Source organism: Enhydra lutris, unplaced genomic scaffold, assembly GCF_002288905.1.
Source record: "Enhydra lutris kenyoni isolate GAN:26980312 unplaced genomic scaffold, ASM228890v2 scaffoldscaffold3, whole genome shotgun sequence".
Classification (NCBI taxonomy): domain Eukaryota; kingdom Metazoa; phylum Chordata; class Mammalia; order Carnivora; family Mustelidae; genus Enhydra; species Enhydra lutris.
The window spans coordinates 34,807,968-34,833,562 of NW_019154087.1; the positions used below are offsets into that span (position 1 = coordinate 34,807,968).

A 25,595-nucleotide genomic window follows, 5' to 3' on the forward strand; every position below is an offset into this window, starting at 1 on the left:
TTTTTAATCTTTTTTTTTTAAGATTTTATTTATTTATTTGACAGACAGAGAGTACAAATAGGTAGAGAAGCAGGCAGAGAGAGAGGAGGAAGCAGGCTCCCTGCCGAGCAGAGAGCCCGATGCAGGGCTTGATCCCAGAACCCTGGGATCATGACCCGAGCCCAAGGCAGGGGCTTTAACCCACTGAGCCACCCAGGCGCCCCTGATTTACCATTTTATAATGTAACCAAAATAGTAGATGGTAAAATCTGAGCAGCCTTAATTTGTGTCATAATGAAACAGAAATACCATAAACATCTCCTAAAAGATGTATCAAACTATTTCTCTGATGCAAGCTCTAAAAAAGACAAAATACAATAATAAATACAAGACTGAAGAGTAGTTTCTGACATCATTCTAAGATGATATAAGAGAAGAAACATCTCAGGCGTAAGCCAAAAGAAAAGATAAATAAGAAAAATGTAAAGAAAAACAAAGCCATGCTCTTGTTACTGGACAAACAAAAGCATCTAACTTGAGAGACACTTTTTTTAATAAGAGAATTTAGATCTACAACAAAAAACATAACTAACATATATCTTAACTGCATACTAATGATGAAAGACGTAAACGCTGCAGGATACATAAGGCAAAAAGTCAAGAGACAAATATAAGGCTTTAACTCTCTTCTCCAAGCTCTTAACAGACTGCACAAAAATAAAACCTATAATAACGCTTTCCAAACATTTTTGATTGGGACCCACTGTAAGAGACCCATTTTAGATGGGTGTGACCCAAAACATGATTATTAAACATATATAACTGAAATAAAAGTATAAAAGTTTCAGAGGCTATCGGTGATATTTGATAATTTTCTATTTATTCTACTCCACTAAGAAACAGTTGCATGTAATTAGTCAAGATCCAAGAAATTGACTTTGACACAATATTTGTCATCTACAGTTTGAATAAAATTATATAAATAAAATTCATCTGTTGTTTGGTATATAATTAATCTATACTTAGATTATGTCACCTTTTCAAGTACTCTTAGTACTTTTGCAAAATTAATGGCAAATTAGGCCACAAAGAAAATTTCAGTAGATTAACCAAAACAGAAATACTGTAGACCACATTCTCCAGTTATAAAAGAGTATAATTAGGAGCAAATGTTAATAAAAACACTGAAGCAGAATTTCAGCCACTTGGAAATTTAAGGAAAAAAAGCCATAGAAACCACTTCTTTGAACTTTCCAGTCAAAGAAGAAGAAAAAAAACAACACCTTAAAACTACAAGAGTTAAAGCAATGGGTAAACAAATATAAAACTAAAGAAGTAGATTAATGGCCTATAAGATGCAAATATACATGAGAATTTAGACTATATTGATGTCTGTACCATCCTTTCTTTAGGTCTTTATAATATAAATTCTAGATGAGATTTAAGAGTAAAATAAAAATCAACACAAAACCTAACTCATATCCATTAGTTTGGCTATTAACACAAAACCTGACTCAGATCCATTAGTTTGGCTATCAAAACAAACAAACAACAAAACAAAAAAGAAGGTAACAAGTGTTAGCAAGGATGTGGAAAAACTGGAACCCTGTGCACTGCTTGTGGAAAAGTAAAATGGTTCAGGTATTAATGGAAAACATGTGATGATTTCTTATATGATCTATCAATTCCATTTCCAGGTATATACCCTAAAGAAGCGACAGCAAGGTGCCAAAGAGGTATTTGTACACACATTTCATGGCAGTAATAGCCATAATAACCAAAAGGTAGAAGCAACCCAAGTATCCATCCAAAGATGAATGGATAAACAAAATGCAGTATATACATACAATAGAATGCTTTTAGCCTTAAAAAGGAAATTCTGATACATGCTACAACATGAATGAATCTTAAAGACCTTATGCAAAGGGAAACCCGTTACAGAGACAAATCCTGTATGACTCCACTTTTATGATGTACCTAGAGTAGTCTAATTCAGAGACAGAAAGTACAAGGGTGGTTATAGTTACCACAGGCTGGGGATAGGAGGGAAATGTTTAATGGGTACAGTTTCATTTCTGCAAGATAAAAGGAGTTCTGAAGATCAACTGAACAATAATGTGAGTGTACCTAACACATGATTTGTATACTTAATAGTTAAGATGGTAAATTTTATGTTATGTATATTTTACAATTAAAAATAAAATTAACATAGATGTGCTAGAATGAAATACACATGAAAATATTTATAATGTGATAGTAAGGAATGCCTGTCTGATCAAGACCTAAACCCTAGAAGCCATCAAAGAAATGAATGAACTGACCACAAGAAAATGTAATATTTCTCAGTGACAAACAAGGAATAAAAAGAATAAAAAACTTACAAATCATTTATCAGAAAAAAAGAAAACGGAACACAGAAAAAGTCCAGAAGACTAATACCTTTACGAAAACACAATTAACCTTAAAGAATAAAAGTAAAGCAATTAAATTCCCTGGTAAAGATAAAAAAGGTTTGTAATATTTTAGCCTAGTATGAAAAAGTAGACATCTAAAAACCAAGCTGTAGTCTGGTGCAAAGTGGTAAAACTGTGTATGGTAACTTGGCAATTACTAAAATATTACTAATATTCACTCTAATCTGACAATTCCATTTCCAAGAATTTTTCTTCAGATTGTACACAAGCTAAAAAAATCTGTGTAAAAGGATGGACACTATAGCCTTCTTTCGACAGCAAAAAAAAAAAAAAAAAAAAAAAAGAAGAAAAAACCCAACCAACAGATGTACATTAAAGAAACTACACGAATTATATCTATATAAGACACTGTAGTCATTAAAAAAAAAAGAGGTAAGCATAAGTAAATATTATATATATAATATAAATAAAAACAAAAACCTGGAATAGATTCAGGTAGAAAAAAATATGAATATAAACACCGAAAATAAAGACTATAGAATATTCTTCATTATACAATACTGCATATTTTACATATAACATTTTATTTTGAAGAAAATAGCTAAACATGGAGAGTAAAAAGGTAGAGAAGGGAAAACACAGATAAAAGTATGCACTTCAGGGGTGCCTGGGTGGCTCAGTGGGTTAAACCTCTGTCTTTGGCTCAGGTCATCAGCTCAGGGTCCTGGGATTGACCCTGCCTTGGGCTCTCTGCTCAGCAAGGAGCCTGCTTCTCCCTCTCTCTCTCTGCCTGCCTCTCTGCCTACTTGTGATTTCTGTTTGTCAAATAATAAAATCTTTAAAAAAAAAAAAAAAGTATACACTTCAAATGTACTGAAGATTTTTACTAAAGTGTAAGTACTCATTTTACTTTCTTCTATTAGAATTATTTAGCACTTAGCCTTCTACCAAGTACTGCTTGTCAACGAACACTCGCAGACATTAAGAAACCACAGTAACTATCCAAAGATATAGGGATGATTTGCATTTTGGCCACACACACTTAAAAAAAAAACACCCTGAGTATCACCCAATGGTTACAGAATCATGATGCTAAAATGATACATCTGGCTCCATTATTCAAAGGATCATACCCATTTTACTGCTTGCAGGGACTTCAGAGAACATCTAGGCAAAGGAAATGAAGTCCAAAAATGTTAATGTCTTACCTGAGATCACACAACCTGTATGACAGAGCAGTGCTCTCTGGAAAGCATTTTTTTTTTTAATTAACTGGAATAATCTTTTTGATTAACTGGAATAATTTTTAAATTTTCTTATTAACAACTATTACTTTCCACATGACCACCACACTGAAATGGTAATCATTTTAGGATACTGAATGTATTTCACTAGGGAAAGAAATTAATCAAGAATTTACTAAAACTTTCCTCCATTCCAACCACAAAATAACTAATTAACCCATTAACTTTTATCACTTTTTCTCCACAGGGAAAATGTGTCTCTATTTCTTTGCAACATTAAATAGTCTAGCTGTGCATCTGTTCCCATGCCCTAGATGCCGGTCTTCAGATACCTCCCCTCCCTTCATCCTTTCCCTCTCCACTGGCTTCTTCCCCTGGGCCAAAAATATGCTGAATTTTCAATACTCCTGACACATCTTTTGACACTACTGTACTGTCAAGCTGTTTTTCTCTTTTCCTTCTTTAAAGACTAGCCTTCACTTCCCCACCTTTCTACTGAAACTGTCTGTTAAAGGTCAAGAATAACATTTAATTTCCAAGGAAAGTGGTCTCTCAGTCCACATCCAAGTTGACTTGTCTACAGTATCTGATAGTGTTCACTATACACAAAATTAGAAACTTGTCTTTCTTTAGCTTTCAGAGTACTATCATTTTCTATGACTATTCAAGTTATCCTTTATTATCTTCATTGGTCTGTCTTCATTTGTTCACCACTAAATGTTGAAATTTTTCACTATATGCCTTGCTTGGGGATATTTTTTTGTTAACTGCCACAATGATGACCCTTCCAAAGTCGATTTGGAAGGTTCCAACCATCTTTAAGCTACAAACCTAATGTTCAATCCTCCACTAGACCTCATTTCTGAAACAGGTGACCTGAACTCAACATGTTTAAGTATCTTTCTCCTAAATGCACTGCCTAATTCAGTTAATAGTGCCCATCACCCAGCTGTCTAAGCAAGAAATGAGTTACTTTAAACCCTCTACATTTAACTGATCACCAAATACCATCAAATACTGAAATATAAAACTTCTCTAAAATGCCTCCTTTATCCTACTATCATTTTCCTACGTTTAGGCTTCAATTAATTCAACAGCTTCATCAACAGTCTTCCCATGCTGAAATGTTCTCTGGTGTGTACCCAAAAAAGTCCGTCCTTCCTGGCATAGCATATAAAGGCCCCTTACAACCCAGCAGTTTACACGTCTATCTTCTCAGTTTTATCTATACCTCCCTAAACCGCCTCTTCCACAGATAACCTCCCTTCTCACAGATGTATCACTCTCCTAAACAATGTATATTTTCTTCACCTGTTCACAAAAAAAGCACTGATTCATTGTTTAGGGTTCACTCAAAGTTACCTCTCTGTGACTTTTCCTGATCCTCTCCAGGAAAAGATAATCATTTCTGAGTTAGACTGTGATTCTACACTGCTTAATATTTTCCCGAGTTATTACACTGTACTATTTTACTATATATACTTATATGTCCCTTCCTCCTGGTGTTCCTTGAGGATCAAGCTTTGGTCTTATTTTTACTCTTTATGCATAAAACATAGTAAGTTCTCTCCTCTCTCACTCATGTGCCTTTATTTTATTCCCTTGAAACCCACTGTGCTCTCAAAAAGGTCAAAAGAAAAAAATGTGTAAGCAAGCAATAACCATTAATAACGTGACACCATGAGGGCAAAATAAACACAGGAGGGAGAGGTGCCCACAAGTTAAGTGTATGCCCTCATATCCAAAGGCTGGGTGAAGGAAGACTATCCTGCATCAAAAGCAGTTTCAAGTTAGCATGGGTGAAGAAGCCTGATGGCTATGGGGCTGTTTCAAGATCATAAAGAGGAAGGATACTTCTAAAAATTTGTACAAAGTACTAGTATTGCCCACTTATCACCCAATACTCCCTCCTTCAATACATATTTACTAAGAGCTTACTATGCACCAGTCACTGCTCTAAGCAATGATGAACAGGAAAAAGTCTTTGCTCACAAGCATCTTCTATTTTAATAAGGGAGAAACAAATATATAGAATCATGTTAGGTAGAAATAAATACTACACAGAAAAACACAGAAGAGGAAAGCTGAGGGCGGGGAGAGGTGTTGCTATTTCAGAGAGTGTGATCAGGGGAAGGGCTTCTAAAGACAGTAAATACATCACTAAGCCCAGAGTCATACGCACTTATCAGCGGGCATGGTCTTGGACAAAGAGGAAGAAGGAAAGAAGGCACTATCCTTTGCATATTTAAGAAAAGATATGGCTGTGGCACAGTAACTGAGAGAGAGTGGTAGGAAATAAAATCTTAATTCATATTGCTAAAATTAAAAGAGCTAGCTAAAAATGTCATTGATAGGTAATTTTTACAATTTCCACTCTATTTAAGAAATAGGTGATTTAGACCTGATTTAGAACCTAACACTCTATTGTAAATAAGCAAATATAGCATTACACACAACAGCAAAATAAGAAGTTAGCATATGATGATAAAGGAAATAAGGTCAAAAACCATATCCCACCAATGATTCCCTAATCTCTAGTCAGGAGCCTAAACCAGCTTCAGTATTTAGTCCTGTATACAGGCTCAAGCTCCAACACTCAATTGAAAATTCCCCACCTCTATATTAAGTTGCTTTAGGTCTCGTCCAACATGCTAAATTGGGGACAGGACATTTTTTATTTGAATTTTTAAAGGCATGCCTAATGGGTTAGAATGGGTACTTTACACCTATTCTGATGTACAAAACTACCATTTTCTTAATTAGATTTTTTAAAGATTTTATTTATTTGACAGAGAGAACGAGAGCGCACATACACACACACAAGCAGGGGCAGTGGGAGAGGGAGAAGCAGGCTTCCTGCTGAGCAGGGAACCCAACATGGGAATAGATGCCAGGACCCTGGGATCATGACCTGAACAGAAGGCAGATCTTTAACCGACTGAGCCACCCAGGTGACCCTGAACTTAAATTCTTATTTATCTCATTCTTCCCATAGATTTGGTTCTAAAACTTTGCCCTTTCTTTCTTTGAAATCTCTCATCTCTCTTTCTTCTCGACTCCTACTGTTATTTCTACTTCCAAAATGAATTATCTCCTGTCAAAACTTACCTTCTAACAAACTACGGTACTCAGGACTGCTAGACTGATTTTTTTTAACAAAACAACTTTCATCAACCCTTCTATCTGTGAAGGCTTTAATGGATCTCTTGTAACCACAATGTAAAACCAAAACCTGGCCTTCGTTTTCAAGATTCTCTCAATTTTACAACACCAACTACAATCATCTTTTCTTAGAGCTCTCTATTCCTAGTAGGATGAATTCTCACCATTTCCAGAACAAACTTAATTTTCGTATTTCCCAATGTTATTAAGACTAATCATGTGAGTCCTAAAAGTAACCTCAGTTTATAAGAGAAATTTACACATGAGGAAAAAAAAAAAATCACAATAAAGATGAATGAAATCTCCTTAAACGGGAAAAAAAAAAGTACAGCAGCATCTTCTGATTCGAAGAGACAATTAAGAATTTCACATTTATAATGATAAATAAAATATTCCACTGTGTTCCAGTTTACAAAGTGCTTTTTATCCTAAAGATGAAAAAATGTTAATCTCAGATTTTAAGTATTTGTCCAATATCCCATTTAACTGAAATGAAGCAGTAGAGATTCCTAAGGATTCAAAATCCCATGCCTACATGCTGGCCTTCCCAGCCCTCTCTAACTATGTAAGACACAGATTCATATATTCATTATTAGAATATTAAAGTACCTGGATATCTACACATTAACTACAGCATGTTATGCAAAGTAAACACCTATTGAAAGAATGAACAAAGAGACAGCACTCCTAAGCTTCAGTGGTTCCCCACAGAATCTGGACGAGTTTAGAACCTTTTATACAACAAAGCCTTTCAAAATTATGACTCCCCATTACCACACAATTCAACCTACCAAATCATTCCAGCATGTTCCAATTACACCCAAAGATTTTTAAATGTCATTCAAATGATAATGTGTAGGGAGTGTGCCCTCACTGGTACAATTAAACAGAAGACTAGCAAATAAAATAAGACACCAACAATAACAGCATACTTATTACCAATCTTGTCAGGGCCACATCAGCTTAAAAGCTACTTGGGAAATATTGAGTTTTGCATTAAAAAAGATATTACTAAAATAAACATTAAAAGAAAACTTCTAATATTCCTTCCACCCTTCATAAGAAACTGCACAGTGTAAACAATTAAAAGTTTATGCTCAGGAACTAGACTGACTGGATTTGAGTTCCAGGTTTATCAAATTCCTAACAACTTAACCTCTCTGGGTCTCATTCTGCAAAATGTGGGTATCATCTTGTAGGCCTGCCGTACAAATCAGATGAGAGAATGTGAAACACAGCACAGTGCCTAAAACTTAAGAGTTCAAATATGTCCTGTTCACTGTTCAAAGAACACAGACTAAGATGGAAATGCTAAATTTTGGCTTCCTCTCAAATCCCATTGTCTGGGACAACCTGCTGAAGAGGTTAGAAATGGTTCTTACACCTTGAAGAATACCAACTACTCATTCGCACCCTGGGGATCTCCAGGAAGTTAAACAGTGGCAAAATCTGAATGGGATCTGCTATTCATTTGTCTAGAGGTTGTCTTCAAGCACCCTGAGTCTAAAGTCTGGTTCATAGTAAGTGAGCAGTGTTTCTTGGAAAAATACCGAGATGTAAATACCTGGTCAAATAACAGACTCAAAGTCTACATCATGAGTCTGAATCACCTAGCTTCTCTTCCAGAAGCAACTACTCTGACCTAAGGATGACCTAAATTCAGATACCAACTTCCATCACTGGGTCATATTCCAAGAACTTCATATAAAACTGAAGAAGCCATAGATGTTCAGTTCATGGCAGGTATATGGTGCCTCTGGCAGCAAAGTGGTATTTTAAAGGGCAAGGTAGAGGACAATGTATTAGTATGTATTACGTCAAGAATATTAGAATTTCTTTCTCTCAAAAAATACCTCTTGATGCTACATCATTTTGCAACATTGTAACTCACCTGTTTTTTCAGTTATATCTGAATCAGGTGTGCCTGCCCTGCTAACTTCCCCTTCAGCATTCTCCTCTTCAGCACTAAGAGAAATTGGTGAGGAAGGGCCAGGCTGGGTGGGTTGAGGGGTTGCTTCGGGCACTTCCTCAATCTTACTCCTTTTCTCAAAGCGAAAACGGTCCAAGTTGAAAAGATTCATATTGGCAGAAACCACCACCCTGTGGAATTAAGAGCTTTAAATGAACTATCTGCAGGAAGAAAATAAAAAGAGAAAAAGAGGCCATGAAAACAATATAAAATACAAAGCCTTAGCAGTTCATTCCCAAGGCAATTAAGAGCACGAAAACATGGCACAGGATGACTATTATGGCTGCGCCTCATTGTTAGGCCACAATAATCAGAAGGTGGACAGGAGTATCTTTTTAAAAATTTCCATTGCTCTTTCTACTCCCCTTCGTCTCCCCCCTCCCCGCCCCGCCCCTCCTTCCTCGAACCACACGCTGACCCTCGTGCAACCTCCTCTTACCCCAGCACGCGCAGGCACGTTCCCCACTCTAACCCCCCTGCGGGCCGCGCGCCCGCCCACAGTGAGAGGCTCCCTGCTCTACGGTGCTCCCTGCCTCGAGAAAGGACGTGCCAGGGCCCGCGCCTCGATACTGCGGGGACACAAAGGGGCCAAAGAAGGGGAGCGGCGGAGGCCGCGCTGGCGGGCACCCGCCCGGAAGTTGACGCGGCGCGATCCCAGCTGAGAGGAAGCTGATAGGATCAAGAAAACATAGGGAGGGTTCAGAGGTGGGGAGTGTGCTGCGGCATCACTTTTTTAATGCTCCCTCGCTCGCCCTCTTTCTTTCTTTAGTACTTACAGTCTTGCAGGCTCGATGCGATGTAACAAAGGTTGAAACAAAAAAATAATTCCTGGCGTTGGGGGGGGGGGGGCGACGGTAGCCGGGCCGGGACCTTCCGAAACGGAGAGCCCAAACGAGCGCGCGGTGATGACGCAACACGCAGCTTAGGCTTTTTTTCTTTTCCAGCGACGCGCGAGCGGAAGATGTCTAGGCGCGAGCTGTTGCCATGGTAACTCGTACCCGCCTCTACGCCTGGGAAGCGCGCTTATGGCCTGTTTCTCCAGGTTAGCAAGAGTTGTTAAATAGAACAATGATAAATTGCACAATAGCAATAACATAATAATAAATAATATGACATTTGATATAATGTATAATATTTTGTATAATGTATACATAGTATGATGGCAATAGTGTGCTAGATGTTTTACATGAATAATCTCAACCCTTACAAGAAGCCGTTTTTACATAATAAGAAAACTGAGGCCTGCAAATGTTAAACAGTAAGAAGTAAAAACCCGGGTGTGTTGAGCTTCAGAGCATATGAACCGCCTCCCCACTGCTGACAGGATTATTCTTAGAGTGGAATATGACAATTCACCTATCTTGACGGAAATACTACCTTAAGGATATTTACCCTTTTTGTTCTAACATTAGGCTGAACAGGCAGTTTTCTGTTTTAATTTGATCCTCTGGTTGGCATTTCCCTTAAAGAGAAATTACTACAAATCATTATTCTACCAAAAACACTGGTCATTGTAACTTAAATTGGCATTCTATTTTATTAATCAGTGTTTTGAACTGTATATAACATGAACCCATAGTTTTATCAAATGCGGGTACACTTACACAATTAAATGTCTAGACCCATAAATTCAGGATCAAAGCCTGAACAAGTGTGATTTCATTATATCTACTTTTAAAAAATATTTTATTTATTTATTTGACAGAGATCGCAAGTAGGCAGAGAGGCAGGCAGAGAGAGAGAGAAAGGGAAGCAGGCTCCCTGCTGAGCAGAGAGCCGGATGCGGGGCTTGATCCCAGGACCCTGGGATCATGACCTGAGCGGAAGGCAGACGCTTATAACCCACTGAGCCACCCAGGCGCCCCTTGTTATACCTATTTTTGATAGTCCGTGAAATTCACCAGCTTTATGCCTCCAGGTATATTGATGGTATCAAAGGGTATGGCAATTTATACATAGTAAATTATTGTTGGTGATAAAGAATATTTGTTCTCAGATCTACTTGTTGCAGCTTTCAAATATACAATACAGTAAGTATTAAATATAGTCACCATTCACTACATGTAATTTTAAAAAAGAATATTTGCTTTATATTCAGACAGATCTAACATTGAAAATGGATTCCACTAGCTCAATGACTGTGGGCAAATTATATTTAACGTCTTTAAGCCTTAGCTTCCTCATCTTTTAAATGTGGTTGATGACCTCTTAAGGCAATTTTCTGCAACACAGTATTAACCCCTTGACATTTGTACAGTTGGAGCAAGAGTGACAATAGAGACCCAAACATCATATGCCTGAATATTTAAACATAAATACAGTTAACAAAATGTAAAAATAAATTTTTATTGTCCCATTTTGAAAATGACCTGGAAAGCCAGGTTCAATTTAGAATTCCTGTGTTGGACAGAATGGATAATTGAAGGAGAACTGGTTGGCGCATGTATCCTGCCTTCCCTGTATCATGTCCTCTCACTCAGTTTGATACCGTTAGGGGCGTTGTGCTCATGCATATGGACACCCAGCTCAAATGCCCAACTATGACTCCACCTAGGGTTCCTATATTGCTAAAAATTAAAAAAAAAGAGGCTATTTTGTTATATTTGGATTTTATATAAACAATACCTTTTAGAGTCAGTATGTACCATGTGATATTTGGAACCTGCTTGTACTAAAAACTTACGTGTCCATTTGAAATACAAATTTAATAAGGTATACTGTATTTTACTTGGCAAGCCTGCTCCCACACCACTGCTAAGGCACCTCTTAGGGCTGGGAGCTTTTTTACTACATGTTTGGTCTAAGGATTTAGACACTAGAAGCACTGTTGGCCCTTAGCACGGAGGACCTGGGGAAAGGTCACTCCTTGCCTTTTTGGAGCTGTGTGAGCAGAGATTTTAAAGACCAGCTGCTACTCAAAAGCACTGTCTAAAATTGAAGATATAGGTTCTGAGTGAACCTCTTTTTGGCCTCACAGATTCCTTGCTCTTTAGGGTTCGGTATAGCAGGAAAAGGGCCAAATTGTGCTCTGTGAAGCAATACACGTAGTACAGGCACCACTCTTGCCCAGTTCCAAGGGTGGGATGTCTGTAGCATTCACTGACCTGGGAGAATTAGAATTTTCCATGAATGGGATTTTGCTTGATTGTGGATCAAAAGGTTAAGAGAATGTATAGCAAAGTACACAGACTGCCATTACAAAGTACTGAAGATTGGATGGCTTACAAAACAGAAATTTAATTTTCTCATGGCTTTGAAGGCTGGAAGTCTGATATCGAGGTCTTGGTAGGGTTGGTTTCTGAGGACCATGAGGGAAGGATCTGCTTCAAGCCTCTCTCATTGGCCATCTTCTCCCTGTGTCTTTACATAATCTTCCCTCTGTACCTGTGAATAAATTTCACAATTTAAAAGACCACATTTTAATTTAACTACATTTCTGAAGGCCCTATTTCTAAGTGTAGTCACATTCTGAGATACTGGGGGATAGGACTTCAGCATATGAATTTGGGGGAGCACTATTCAGCACATAACGGGGTAAAAAGGGTGGAAGGATTCTTGATATGAATGTAAAATCTTCTGGGATGATAGCAGGAATTGGGGTTAAAAACTAGTCCTCTGATTTTTCTTCCCCCTGACCATAAATATGATCATTTTCCAAAATTCAGTCCTTGGTGTCCTGCTTTTCTCATTCTCTTCTTGCCCAGAGTGCACTGATTATAGTAGTGACTAAATATATTTGTGAAATCTTATTCTCAGCTATAGACTTAAAAAGCTTAATCTTACTGCTTGTAAGTTATAACTCAATAAACCTAACATTTTTTAAAAAGTGACTAAAAACACTTAATTGCTGATAAAAGGAAGAAAGTTTCAAAACCTCCCCTCCCCCTAGAATGAAGAGGTGAACCAATGAGATTTAAAGAGATGATAAATGTAGGATTCAGAGGACTGAGAAGCAAACTTTGATGAATTAATATCAAAGAACAGAACACACACAAAATGAGCAGAATAAACAATGAAAATATAAGGTAGAAAATTTCTTGAGCTCTCATTAGTCTGCAATTGAAAATGCTCATGGTATTCAAGACAAAAACAATTAAGGAAAAGTAGACACTAAAAATGTCCTAAAGAATGTTTTTTAATTTCAAGAATTTAAAAAAAATGTATAGCAATTTTTTTTTCAGAAAAAAAAAAAAAACCCAGCCTACAAAAAGACAAAAAAAAAAAAATCAGTCAAAAAAATTGCTTAATAGGGATGCCTGGGTGGCTCAGTTGGTTAAGCATCTGTCTTTAGCTCAGGTTGTGATTCCAGGGTCATAGGATCAAGCCCCACATTGGGCTTCCTACTTGGTAGGGCACTTGCTTCTCCCTCTTCCTCTTCTGCTCAACCTGCTTGTGCTTATTCTCTTTCTGTCAAATAAATAAAATCTTAAAAAAAAAAAAAACTTGTTCAATGAACTAAATACCGGAAGGTAATGATGAAACAACTACAAAGATCTAGAGGGAAAAGATTGTAACTCAGTCATTTTTTAGATCATGTATACATTATTCATTTATGGATAAAAAAAATGCAAACTTGGGTGCCTGGGTGGCTCAGTGGGTTAAGCCTCTGCCTTCAGCTCAGGTCATGATCCCAAGGTCCTGGGATCAAGCCCCACATTGGGCTCTCTGCTCAGCAGGGAGCCTGCTTCCTCCTTTCTCTCTGCCTGCCTCTCTGCCTACTTGTGATTTCTCTCTGTCAAATAAATAAATAAAATATTTTTTAAAAAATGCAAACTTTTAATTCCTTAAAATACATCTTTGTTAAACTGTTCCTAAAAACATAAATTTGGGTGACAGGGTCAAGAATGCAGAATTCAGGGGCGCCTGGGTGGCTCAGCGGGTTAAGCCTCTGCCTTCGGCTCAGGTCATGATCCCAGGGTCCTGGGATCGAGCCCCACATCGGGCTCTCTGCTCAGCAGGGAGCCTGCTTCCCCCTCTCTCTCTGCCTGCTGCTCTGCCTACTTGTGATCTCTGTCAAATAAATAAATAAAATCTTAAAAAAAAAAAAGAATGCAGAATTCATGGTATAGAAGTATTCTGTTGAAACTAAATAAAGTTAGGACTTAATAATTATAAATATGGTATATTCATCAACATTTCATTGCATAACAACCACAAAATTTTAGTTGTATAAAACAATAATGTTGATCAGCTAGGGTGGTTCAACTTTGGGCTACAATGCCTGTCTGCACATAGTACATGCTCAATAAATATGTGTTGATGGAATGGATGATATTAATAACTACATAAGATGCCTAAGCATACAGATAATCACAAATAAATTTTAAAATAAGCTGATTATCTTCAAAATATTACATCATGGAAGAACAACATGAGCCAAAATATTTTTAAAACATATTTTGTTTATTTTTTTATGTAAGCTCTACACCCAATCTCGGGCTTGAAATCACAAGATCAAGAGTTGCAGGTTCCACCAACTAAGTCATCCAGGCACCCCTTGAATTAGAATTAACAACAACAACAACAACAACAACAAAAACAATTCGGGAAAGAGATGATACCACTCAAGAAGGGAAGAAAAGTAAAAGAAAAAAAATATTTCAGAGATGAAAATTAAACTAGATATAACATCTAGTTAAATAAACATAACAGATAATGCCTAAAGAGAAAGGGTGAAAAGGGAAAAAAAAACCATAAAAATAGGAAGGTAAATAGATTTCAAGAGAAAATAATAAATATTGAAGATAAGCAAAGAAGATCCAACATAATTATAATAGGAATCATTATAGAAGCAAAAATGTGGAGAAGTAACTAAAAACTATAATTCAAAAATCATTTCCTGAAAATATCAAAGATTTGAAACCATGTATTGGAAGAGCACATCATTTACCCCAAATGATCAAACAAGATGGTGAATACCAAGCCCTGTTCTAGTAAAACTTAGACTTAATTTTTTTTTAATTCAACATTTAGACAAAAATAAGAGAAAAAATTATATTATTATTATAGTTTTAATAGCAAGCTTTTATGCTGAAAGAAAATGGAATATTGTATATAGGAGGCTCAAAGAAATAAAATGTGATCTAAAGATTTTATATTGAGCAAAAGTGCTTTTCAAATATAAAGACACAAACAGACTCTTAACATCATGCAAGAACTCTGTGGATATTATTCTCATGAGCACTCCTACAGAATTTATTAGAGAATGAACTTCATAAAACCAAAATATCTGTACTAACAACACAAAGGACAGATATTGGACATTAGATATATGGTTATTTGTAGAACAAAGACAGTAAGAGGCTTAAAAGGAAAAGAATAGCGTATAATGGTTATATAATCTGTCGGTGCACACCTTTTAAAATTGGAAGTGAATGGTAGGAACATATGAAATTTTTTTTTAAATTTTTCAGTGATTGTATTGGAATAAGTATATTAGTATTATTATTCTGAGACTTTTCTGTGTACATTTTTGAATAAAGCAAATAAATAACTCCGTTATATCCTATTTCTTTGGAAGCCAGGATTTTCAAGTAGAAGAAAGGAGGTACAGATGTGATAGAAAGATGTTAGAGTGTGGGGCATCTGGGTGGCTCAATCAGTTAAGCATCTGCCCTCAGCTCAGGTCATGATCAAGTCCTGGGATTGTGTCCCACATTGGGCTTCCTGCTCAGTGGGGAATCTGCTTCTCCCTCCACCTTCTCCCCCTGCTCGTGAGGTCTCTCTCACTTAATCTCTCTCTCAAATACGTAAATAAAATTTTTTAAAAAAAGGAAAGAAAGAGGTTAGAGTGCAAATCCTAGAATGCAGAGTGGTCTTTTATTTGAATTGGAAATATCTGCAGGAACCTATGAAGTTTGATACACAGACACACACACACACACACACACACACACACACACACACACACCCATCCTTCCTGGAAAAAGAACAGACACCATTCTAGGATAGGAAATGTACAGGATAAGCCTGGAATATCTTCCCATACCAAAAGCAGAAAAGTTATCAAAGACCACTAACATCATGTCAAAAGATTCAGGAGCCAACTCAAAGAGGCTCCTACTACTGGCCATTGATGGAGAAGTTTGAAATTGAATGAGGTTAAAAATTTCAGTTATTTGAAAGCGATCAAATGTGTTTAAATTCATGAGTTCTTTATGGTATTTTTTAAAGCCTTGTTTTTGGAGAATGAAAGGAAAAGATAATTCATTATTATGAAAACTGGTAAGTGTGGGAAAAGAATCAAGCTATTATATTGCCTTTACTTTTCTACTAGGTAATCAAAGAATAGATGAAGGAAATGTTTCTTTATAAAAGTATTCCAGGGCGCCTGGGTGGCTCAGTGGGTTGGGCCTCTGCCTTCGGCTCAGGTCATGATCTCAGGGTCCTAGGATCGAGGCCCGCATCGGGCTCTCTGCTCAGCGGGGAGCCTGCTTTCTCCTCTCTCTCTGCCTGCCTCTCTGCCTACTTGTGATCTCTCTCTCTGTTAAAAAAAAAAAAAAAAAAAAAAAGATAAAAGTATTCCAGGGGCGCCTGGGTGGCTCAGTGGGTTAAGCCTCTGCCTTCGGCTCAGGTCATGGTCTCAGGGTTCTGGGATCGAGTCCCGCATCGGGCTCTCTGTTCAGCAGTGAACCTGCTTCCCCTCTCTCTCTGCCTGTCTCTCTGCCTACTTGTGATCTCTCTCTCTCTCTGTCAATAAATTAAAAAAATCCTTAAAAAAAAAAAAGGTATTCCAACTAGGGGCACCTGGGTGGCTCAGTGGGTTGAGCCTCTGCCTTGGCTCTGGTTGTAGTCTCAGGTCCTGGGATCCAGCCCCACACAGGGCTCTCTGCTTAGCAGGGAGCCTGCTTTCCCCTCCCTCTCTTCCTGCCTACTTGTGATCTCTCTCTCTGTGTCACATAAATAAAATCTTTTAAAAAATTATTTTAAAAAAGTATTCCAACTAGTAAGTAGAAAGAAATGATAAAATTGGAATCACTCAGCAAGCGTGGCCCAAATTTCTGACCTACAGAATCTTAAGATATAATAAAGTGGCTATTATTTTAAACCAGTAAATTCGGGGGTTATTTTGTTGTGCAGTAATAGATAATAATTAGAACATATACAAATATTTTCCTACATTTTGTTTCAAGTATACTGATTCTTCCAGTTAGAAGTAAAATGTTACTTATTTTCTGGTCTCCAAATACCTAGACTCAGAAACTGTCTGGAAATCTTGGGCTCATTTCCTGTTCCCCTCAAGTTTGGAGTGGCTGAGTCCAGAAATCAACATTTAATACTTAGTGTGTCTTCATACTTTCTGTCTTCCTTGACAAAAGAATTATTTCCCACAATAGTATCTAATTTCTCTTTCTCAGTAGTACAAATTAAAGTCAACTCTTTCTAGAAATATATACTTGGTTACAAAAAAGCATATCATTTCTAATTTGTAGAAGGTGATTCAATGGGTAATTAAGATAAAGTTTCTAGAATAACAGATTATAAAGTAGAATTTTGTCAGCAGGACTACTCAAATGTGGTGAGTAAGATTTCAGAAACAAATGCTTCAAGAGTCCCTATGGGGATAGAATTCACCTTTTAAGTTAAAATAAATATTTATGTATAGCTGCTGTGATGTTAGTTTTATGTATCGATTTCTGGGAAAAAAACACATTTCTAAATGGGTCCACTGAGAGTGTTTTTGGAAGAGTTGAGCCTTTGAATTGGCAGACTGACTAAAGAAGATTGCCCTCACAATGAGGTGGACATCACCTCATTCTTTAAGGCTTGAATAGAAGAAAAAGGTAGAAGAAGGGCAAATTCGCTCTCTCTGCATGATCTGGGACATCCATCTTCTCTTGCCTTTGAGCTTGTTCTCAGGCCTTCAGATTTGGGTCTTGGACTGGAGGTACACCACCGGCTTCCCTGGATCTCCAGCTTGTAGAGGGAATTCTTAGCCTCTGAAGTTGAGTAAGTCAATTCCTCATAATAAATCGCTTTCTGTATGCTTCCATATATCCTACCAGTTCTGTTTCTCCATAGACTCCTGACTAATACAGCTGCCAAAATCTTGTTAATTACTTGTTAGCTTTGAAATAGGCCCAGTGAAAATGTTTTATAGAAGCCTCAAATTTCCTCATTAAATAGGAGGAAAGACTTTGTGGAAATTTTATTTTTATTTCTTTTTGCTTTATATTTACTAAAATAAAATCACGAACCAATTCAAGGAAATCCTTCCAAATTTGAATTAAATAAAAAGCCAAACAAAATAATAAACTGCAACAGAGATTAAAAATGGGATTTGCAGACCTGGATCCCTTCTTAACTTGATACCTTAAAAATGTGAACCACACCTAGTTGGTAATGGAAACTTGTGTAAACTAATCTTACCTCCCACACACAAATATGAAATGGAAAAGACAAGATACCAAGTCATAAAACTAAGTAGATCTTCCTTCCTTAGTAACAAGACTGAGACAAATATTACCAGTTTGTAAGCAAACACTTCTTTCCAGAGTAGTAATTCCTAATTTCTTGAGGTAGAGGGGATGGTCATGAAACTCTTTTGAGAATCTGATCTTTAAAAAGTCATGGAGGGGCACCTGGGTGGCTTAGTTGGTTAAGCATCTGACTCTTGATTTCGGCTCAGGTCATGATCTCAGAGTCTTGAGAGCAAGCCCTACGTGGGGCTCTGTGCTGGGCAGGGAGCCTGCTTAAGATTGTCTCTCTCGGGGCGCCTGGGTGGCTCAGTGGGTTAAAGTCTCTGCCTTCAGCTTGGGTCATGATCTCAGGGTCCTGGGATCGAGCCCCGCGTCGGGCTCTCTGCTCAGCGGGGAGCCTGCTTCCCCTCCTCTCTCTCTGCCTGCCTCTCTGCCTACTTGTGATCTTTGTCAAATAAATAAAATCTTAAAAAAAAAAAAAAGATTGTCTCTCTTCTTCTTCTGCCCCCTCCATGCTTGCACACACATGCTTTCTCTCTCTCTCTTTCTCAAACAAATAAATAAATAGCCATGGAATGCCTTCCAAAACCAGCATATGCATGTGATAGACTATACATAATTTCAGGAGGTTCATGGAGCTCCTAGTGCTCTGTGAAATTCACATTGAGGATTTTTTTTTTTTTTTACATTGAGAAATTATGACAAAGAGGTCCTCAATTCTTAAAACTGGTGGAATTCATGATTATTCCATGCCTGTATGGGCCTTTTTTTTTTTAAGTTTTTATTTAAATTCCAGTTAGTTAACAGTGTGTAATATTAGTTTCAGGTGTAACGATGTAGTGATTCAACACTGCCATAAAATATCTGATGCTCATCCTGACAAGTGCCCTACTTAATCCCCATCACCTATTTAACCCATCCACCCACCCACTTCCCCTCTGTTAACCATCAGCTGGTTCTCAGTAGTTAAAAGTCTATTTCTTGGTTTGCCTCTCTCTCTCTCTTTCCCTTTGCTCGTTTGTTTTGTTCCACAAATTCCACATATGAGTGAAATCGTATGGTATTTGTCTTTCTCTGACTTATTTTATTTAGCATAATATTCTCTAGCTCTATCCATATCTTTACAAATGGCACAATTTTATTCTTGTTTATGGCTGAGTAATATTCGTGTGTGTGTGTGCGTGCGCGCGCTCGCGCGTGCTCCTCTTCTTTATTCATTTATCAGTTGATGGACACCTGGGCTCTTTCCATAATTTGGCTATTGTAAATAATGCTGCTGTAAATAGTATGTTTGAATTAATACTTTTGTATTCTTTGGGTAAATACTTAATAGTGCAATTGCTGGGTCCTAAGGTGGTTCTATTTGTAACTTTTTAAGGAACCTTCATACTGTTTTCCACAGTGACTGTACCCATTTGCAATTCCACCAGCAGTGTGAGAGGGTTTTTTTTTTTCTCTACATCCTCGCCAACAATTGTTGTTTGAGTTTTTTTATTTCAGCCATTCTGACAGATGTGAGGTGATACCTCATTATAGTTTTGATTTGTATTTCCCTAATGATCAGTGACATTGAGCATCTTGTCACATACCTGTTGGCCATTTGTATGTCTTCTTTGGGAACATGTCTATTCATATCTTTTGTCCATTTCTTAATTGGATTATTCATTTTTTAGGTGTTGAGTTTTATAAGTTCTTTATTTACTTTGGATACTAACCGTTTATCAGATATATCATTTGCAAATATCTTCTCCCATTCCAAAAGTCACCTTTTCATTTTGTTGATTGTTTCCTTCCTGTGCTGAAGTTTTTTACTTTGATGAGGTTCCAGTAAGTTTATTTTTGCTTTTGTTTCCCTTGCCTCAGGAGACATATCTGGAAAGAATTTGCTGTGGCCGATGTCAAAGGGGTTACTGCTGTGTTCTCCTCTAGGATTTAAATGGTTTCATGTCTCCAATTTGGTTTTTAATTGATTTTGAATTTATTTTTGTGTATGGTGTAAGAAAGTGGCTCAGTTTCATTCTTTTGCATTTTGCTGTCCAGTTTTCACAAGTTAAAGATACTATCTTTTTCCCATTGTGTGTTCTTTCCTGCTTTGGAAATTAATCTTTGTTGAAGATTAATTGGCCATATAGTTGTGGATCCATTTCTGGGTTTTCTATTCTGTTCTACTGATCTACGTGTTTCTTTTCATGCCAGTACCATACTGTCTTGATCACTATAGCTTTGTAATGTAACTTGAAGGCTGAAATTGTGATGCTTCCAGTTTTGCTTCCCCCACCCCCCAAGGCTCCTTTGACTATTCAGGTCTTTTGTGGTTCCGTACAAATTTTAAGACTGTTTGTTTTAGCTCTGTAAAAAATGCTGTGGGGATTACATTAAATGTGTGGATTGCTTTGGGTATAGACATTTTAACAATATTTGTTCTTGCAATCCATGAGCATGGAATGTTTTCCTGTTTCTTTGTGTCATCTTCAATTTCTTTCATCAGTGTTTTGTAGTTTTCAGAGCACAGGTCTTTTATCTCTTTGGTTTAGTTTATTCCTGGACATCTTACTGTTTTGGGGGCAATTGTAAATGGGATTGATTCCTTAATTTCTCCGCTGCTTCATTACTGGTATATAGAAATATAACAGACTTCTGTATATTGATTTTGTATCTTGCGACTTTACTGAATATGTTTATCAGGTCTAACAGTTTTTTTGTTTGTTTGTTTGGTGGAGTCATGCAGGTTTTCTACATGAAGTATCATGTCATCTGCAAATAATAAAAGTTTTATTTCTTTCTTGCCTGTTTGGATGCCTTTTGTTGTTGTCTGATTGCTAGGAGTTTCGGTACTATATTAAATAACAATGGTGAGAGTGGACATTCCTGTCTTGTTACTGACTGTAGAGGAAAAGCTCTCAGTTTTTGAGAACTGAAATTGAAATCAATAATAGAAAATAAACTCAAGTTTGATGAAAGGAGAGGGTAGGGGATGGGCTAAATGGGTGATAGTTATTAAAGAGGGCACTGTTATGATGAGCACTGAGTGTTATATGTAAGTGACAAATCACTAAATTCTGCTCCTGAAACCAATATTACACTACATGTTAACTAACTAGAATTTAAATAAGAATTTGGAAGAAAAAAAAAGAAAGGTCTATGGAAAACTGATTAAACTTTCAAATATTAATTTTTGGAATTAAAAGAAAGACTCTATGATCCTGCTATAAAAGTCAAACATGATTTAATCAGAAAATTTTTATTCTCAAATCTAGAATGGAGTTTTATTTTATTAAACCTTAAAATTAATTTCATTAAAAATATATAATGCTTGATATTCAATAACTTCCCATTAAAGAAAAAAATCTTATGTTGTATCTTTTCCTTATTTGATTTTTTTCATCCTAATTTTTTTCTCTTTTTCTTTTTCTAGTTAATTATGTCTTAAAATTGTCAGGATACTTTCAACCAGAAACTTGAGTTCACACACACAAATACACAAGACTTTACACAGTTTCCTCATGATACTGTGTGGTCATCATTTTGTCATTTTCTACACCCACAATGTCAGGATGGTGCTTGATACTTTGAAACATTCAATTCACACATCCAGTCAAAACTTTCTACATCTGTACTTGTGGCATCTCATTTTCTTATAGTAATGCTTGCTTTGAAATTATCCTTTTACATCTGCCATTGTGCAAATATCATTTTTCACATATATTTAACTCAAACTGTATCATTCTAATCAGTTCTTTATATAAATTTTTTCTTCTTGACTTGGTCTTTACCAAGACTTTCCAAAATAAAATAAGTTATTCTTTTCCTTCAGTCATTCTTACTGCCATATCTATTTAGACTTAGTCAAAACACGATTCTAGGGATAAATTCAATTTTCACATTTTACATTTTTGTGCAATATATGTTGTTTGTGGATTGTTCCTACTTAGTTATTTGATAATATTATAAATGCTTTACATTACTCATGTCTGTATTCTTGAAAGTAGAAGCATTACTGAACCAAAGACATAGGCTTCAATAAAGAGTCATGGATGACATATTTATAGTTATCTATAAGGAATACAATGAATTGGGGCACCTGGGTGGCTCAGTCGTTTAGTATCTGTCTTTGGCTCAGGTTATGATCCCAGCATCCTGGGATCAAGTCCCATATTGGGCTCCCTGCTCCATAGGAAGCCTGCTTCTCCCTCTGCCACTTCCCCCTGCTTGTATTCCCTCTCTCACTGTTTCTCTCTCTCTCTCTCTCTGTCAAATAAATAAATAAAATCTTTTCTTAAAAAAAGAGTACAATGAATTCTTCATAAGAAAGCAATTTAAAAACTACAAACTCTTATGAAATTAAAGACACCTTATCCCATCTCTTCTGTTGATTAGTGGTGTGATATTCTTTCAATTACCTCATCTGTAATGGAGGGAAAATAGTACCCATACTAAAGTGTTTCTGTGAATTAAATTTGAAATAATTCATATTTAGGGCAGGGCCTGGCATAGAGCTAATAGCAAGTAAATATTTGTGATTTTTAAAGTGAAATTCACCTCATTTAGGAGTTAGACTCCCAGTAAGCAAATTATGTGAAAAATTACTTTTAATTAAAATTACCCCCATAAATTCAGTAAATCAATAATAAATTACAGAATACATAATAGATTTAGTATAGTATGTAACTTCTGTTAATGTGCTTAATCATTATTCTGTACCTGTGTTGTGCCAAGGACTATGAGAAGTGATGAGAGATAGAAGAATGAACAAGGCTGATGTGATTCCTTTTCTCAGAGGACTTAATTTCTGTCAGGAAGACAAATAATCATAAATTACCAAATAGTACAAATTATGCTTTAATAGTGAAAGTTTAGGGTGCTAGAGGGGCTCTTATGATTTTGGTGGAAGAAGCCAGGGAGAAAGTGACAGCTGAGTTCTGAAGGAAGGAATACAAGTTAACCAACAGAGAGGTAAAGTTATGACAAGGATAGAAATGGCTGAAATCCTATGGAGGCCATGTATGGGAGTTTGTTCTTAACCCTCATGGCAGAGGATAGGAACAAAGGTTCTTAAGCAGTTATAGACTTTGTTGTTATATAAACACTGAGTTGGTGTACAGTAAGACTAAAGGTCTATCTTTACAAAAGAATGTAATAAATTCATTCTAATGAATTTATTAATTCTTCAATAGAGGGAGAAGCAGGCTTCCCGAGGAGCAGGGAGCCCAATGTGGGACTTGATCCCAGGATGCTGGGATCATGACCTGAGCAGAAGACAGATGCTTAAGGACTGAGCCACCTGAGCTGAAGACAGATGCTTAACGCCTGAGCCATCCAGGTGCTCCAATTCATTGTACTCCTTATATATAACTATAAATATGTCATCCATGACTCTTTATTGAAGCCTATGTCTTTGGTTCAGTAATACTTCTTTCAAGCTAATAAATTCAGAGGAATGAAATTAGAAAATCACTACTATGCATTCTTCAAATAATAATTTAGGGAAGAATCATTAATGGATGACGGTAAAACGAATGGCTGAAAAGATGGCAAGGAACAGGATAATCATAGGATATTCAAGTTTTCATCCCACAGATGATTTATTAATTACGAAGCAAAATATGCATCCTTAGAATGGAGAGATCTTGTGAACTTGATCTTATGTGCCTCTTGATGTAATGCAGTAAGAAGTTGTTATGGCTGGATTGTATCTCTCCAAAATTCATATGTTGACATCCTAACCCCCAGTATCTCAGAATGTGACTGTTTTGGAGATAGGATCTTTAAAGAAGTAATCAAGATAAAATGAGGTCACATGGGAAAAAAAGGAAAAATGAAGTCATGGGTGGACTTAATCTAATACAACTCTTGTCCTTATAAGAAGTGGAGATGAGCACACAGATTCACTCAGAGGAAAGACCATGAAAAGACAGGAAAAAGATGGACATATACAAGTCAAGGAAAGATGCCTGCAGAAGAAACCAACCTTGACAGGGTAGGAAAACCCAAGTCCCACCTTGTCTTATGGATACAATTAAATAATACTCACATCCGTGTAAATAACCCAGAAAATGATCCTAAGACTGGCAGAACAAACTTTAGAACTAAATGTGGAGAAGAGGTCACACTGAAGAGGATAGGAAGAGCAGAGACATGGTTGGGAACTAAATAGACAATGGGACTGTATGCTGGAGGGAGGGACACCACGGGTGTAGTGAGGAGAGAGAAACAGACCCTCACACCAGGGAACTGACATGGGGAAGATGAATCTACATAATATTTGGCTTTGAAGACCAAAGGGGCAAAATTTTATGAGTTCACACAACCAGTAGGACTTACAACCCAATACTTTAAAAATCAGCAGGCTCGGGGCGCCTAGGTGGCTCAGTGGGTTGGAGCCTCTGCTTTCGGCTCAGGTCATGATCCCAGGGTTCTCTGCTCACCAGGGAGCCTGCTTCCTTCTTTCTCTCTCTGCCTGCCTCTCTGCCTACTTGTGATCTCTGTCTGTCAAATAAATAGATAAACTCCTTAAAAAAAATAAAATAAAAATCAGCAGGCTCTGAAAGATAAAAACAAACAAACAAACAATCAAACTGAAAAGAGCAAAAATTAAATAAAATCAGAGGGCGTGGCTCTGGAAAAGCTGGGAGGGCAAGAGAAAACTGAGTCCTCACCCTTAAGGGACAGCACAACTAAAAGCAAGCAGAGATATAACATAGAAATGGCAGTCTGAGAAATACCTGGAGAATACCAGAAGATTTCTTTACTAATCTCAGAAGATACGCTGGAGGGGCAGAGATTAATGGAGTATTTGTCCAGGAACAAAGGAGCGGGCAGGTGCTGTTTTCCTTCCCCATTCCCCAGCATAAATACATAGCTACCTGAGGGAACAAAAAGGTGTTGATGCTCATTATCTAACTTACTTACACTGTGAACCACTCACCACCCTCTGCACTTCTGTGGATCTTCCCTTTCCAACCAGGATAGCCTCAGTCCACATGGCTATAGGTCCCCTCTTGGAGAGGATGGGCAAGCAAACCTTGCTTACACTGCATGTCCTGCCCCTGTGCACTTTGCAGATCTGTCACACCCAATACACTCTTGGCCAGAGCCCATCGAAAGCAGTGACTACAAGTCTGGCAGTGTACAAGCAGCCCTGACAGAAGCTGCACTATTCCAGAGTGACTCCTGTCTAAGGCAGAAGAAATGACAACCACACTATTCTGACTGTGCCCCCAGCAGTGGTCTGGGGCAGACAGCTGGGCTGACTGCCGGCCCCACCCACCAATGAAAGGTTCTCCAGAGAAAACACAGGTAAAGTGCCCTGCATTTTGGTGCTACTGCAACTCTGAAAAATGTCTGGTCTCACTTAACTCAAGTCCCAGACTTGTCCATTAACACTGCATGGACCAAATACTGCCCACAA

General features: G+C 37.2%; 1 protein-coding gene across 4 annotated transcripts in view; it reads right to left on the bottom strand.

Annotated features, from left to right (window-relative positions):
• Window positions 1-9,602, bottom strand: part of LOC111154426 (SWI/SNF-related, matrix-associated actin-dependent regulator of chromatin, subfamily a, containing DEAD/H box 1) — a 75,784-nt gene extending 66,182 nt beyond the window's left edge. Inside the window, exons 1-2 of one of the 4 annotated variants that reach the window (XM_022514024.1) lie at window positions 9,208-9,417; window positions 8,691-8,929 (exon numbers count right to left, since the gene is read on the bottom strand). In XM_022514024.1, coding sequence (XP_022369732.1) covers window positions 8,691-8,880 — 190 coding nt within the window. In that variant the 5' untranslated portion in view covers window positions 8,881-8,929; window positions 9,208-9,417. Of the gene's footprint in view, window positions 1-8,690; window positions 8,930-9,207; window positions 9,418-9,544 lie in introns of those variants that run through there. The other 3 variants (XM_022514031.1, XM_022514038.1, XM_022514048.1) reach the window with 3 other exon arrangements.
• Window positions 9,603-25,595: the final 15,993 nt, after the last annotated feature.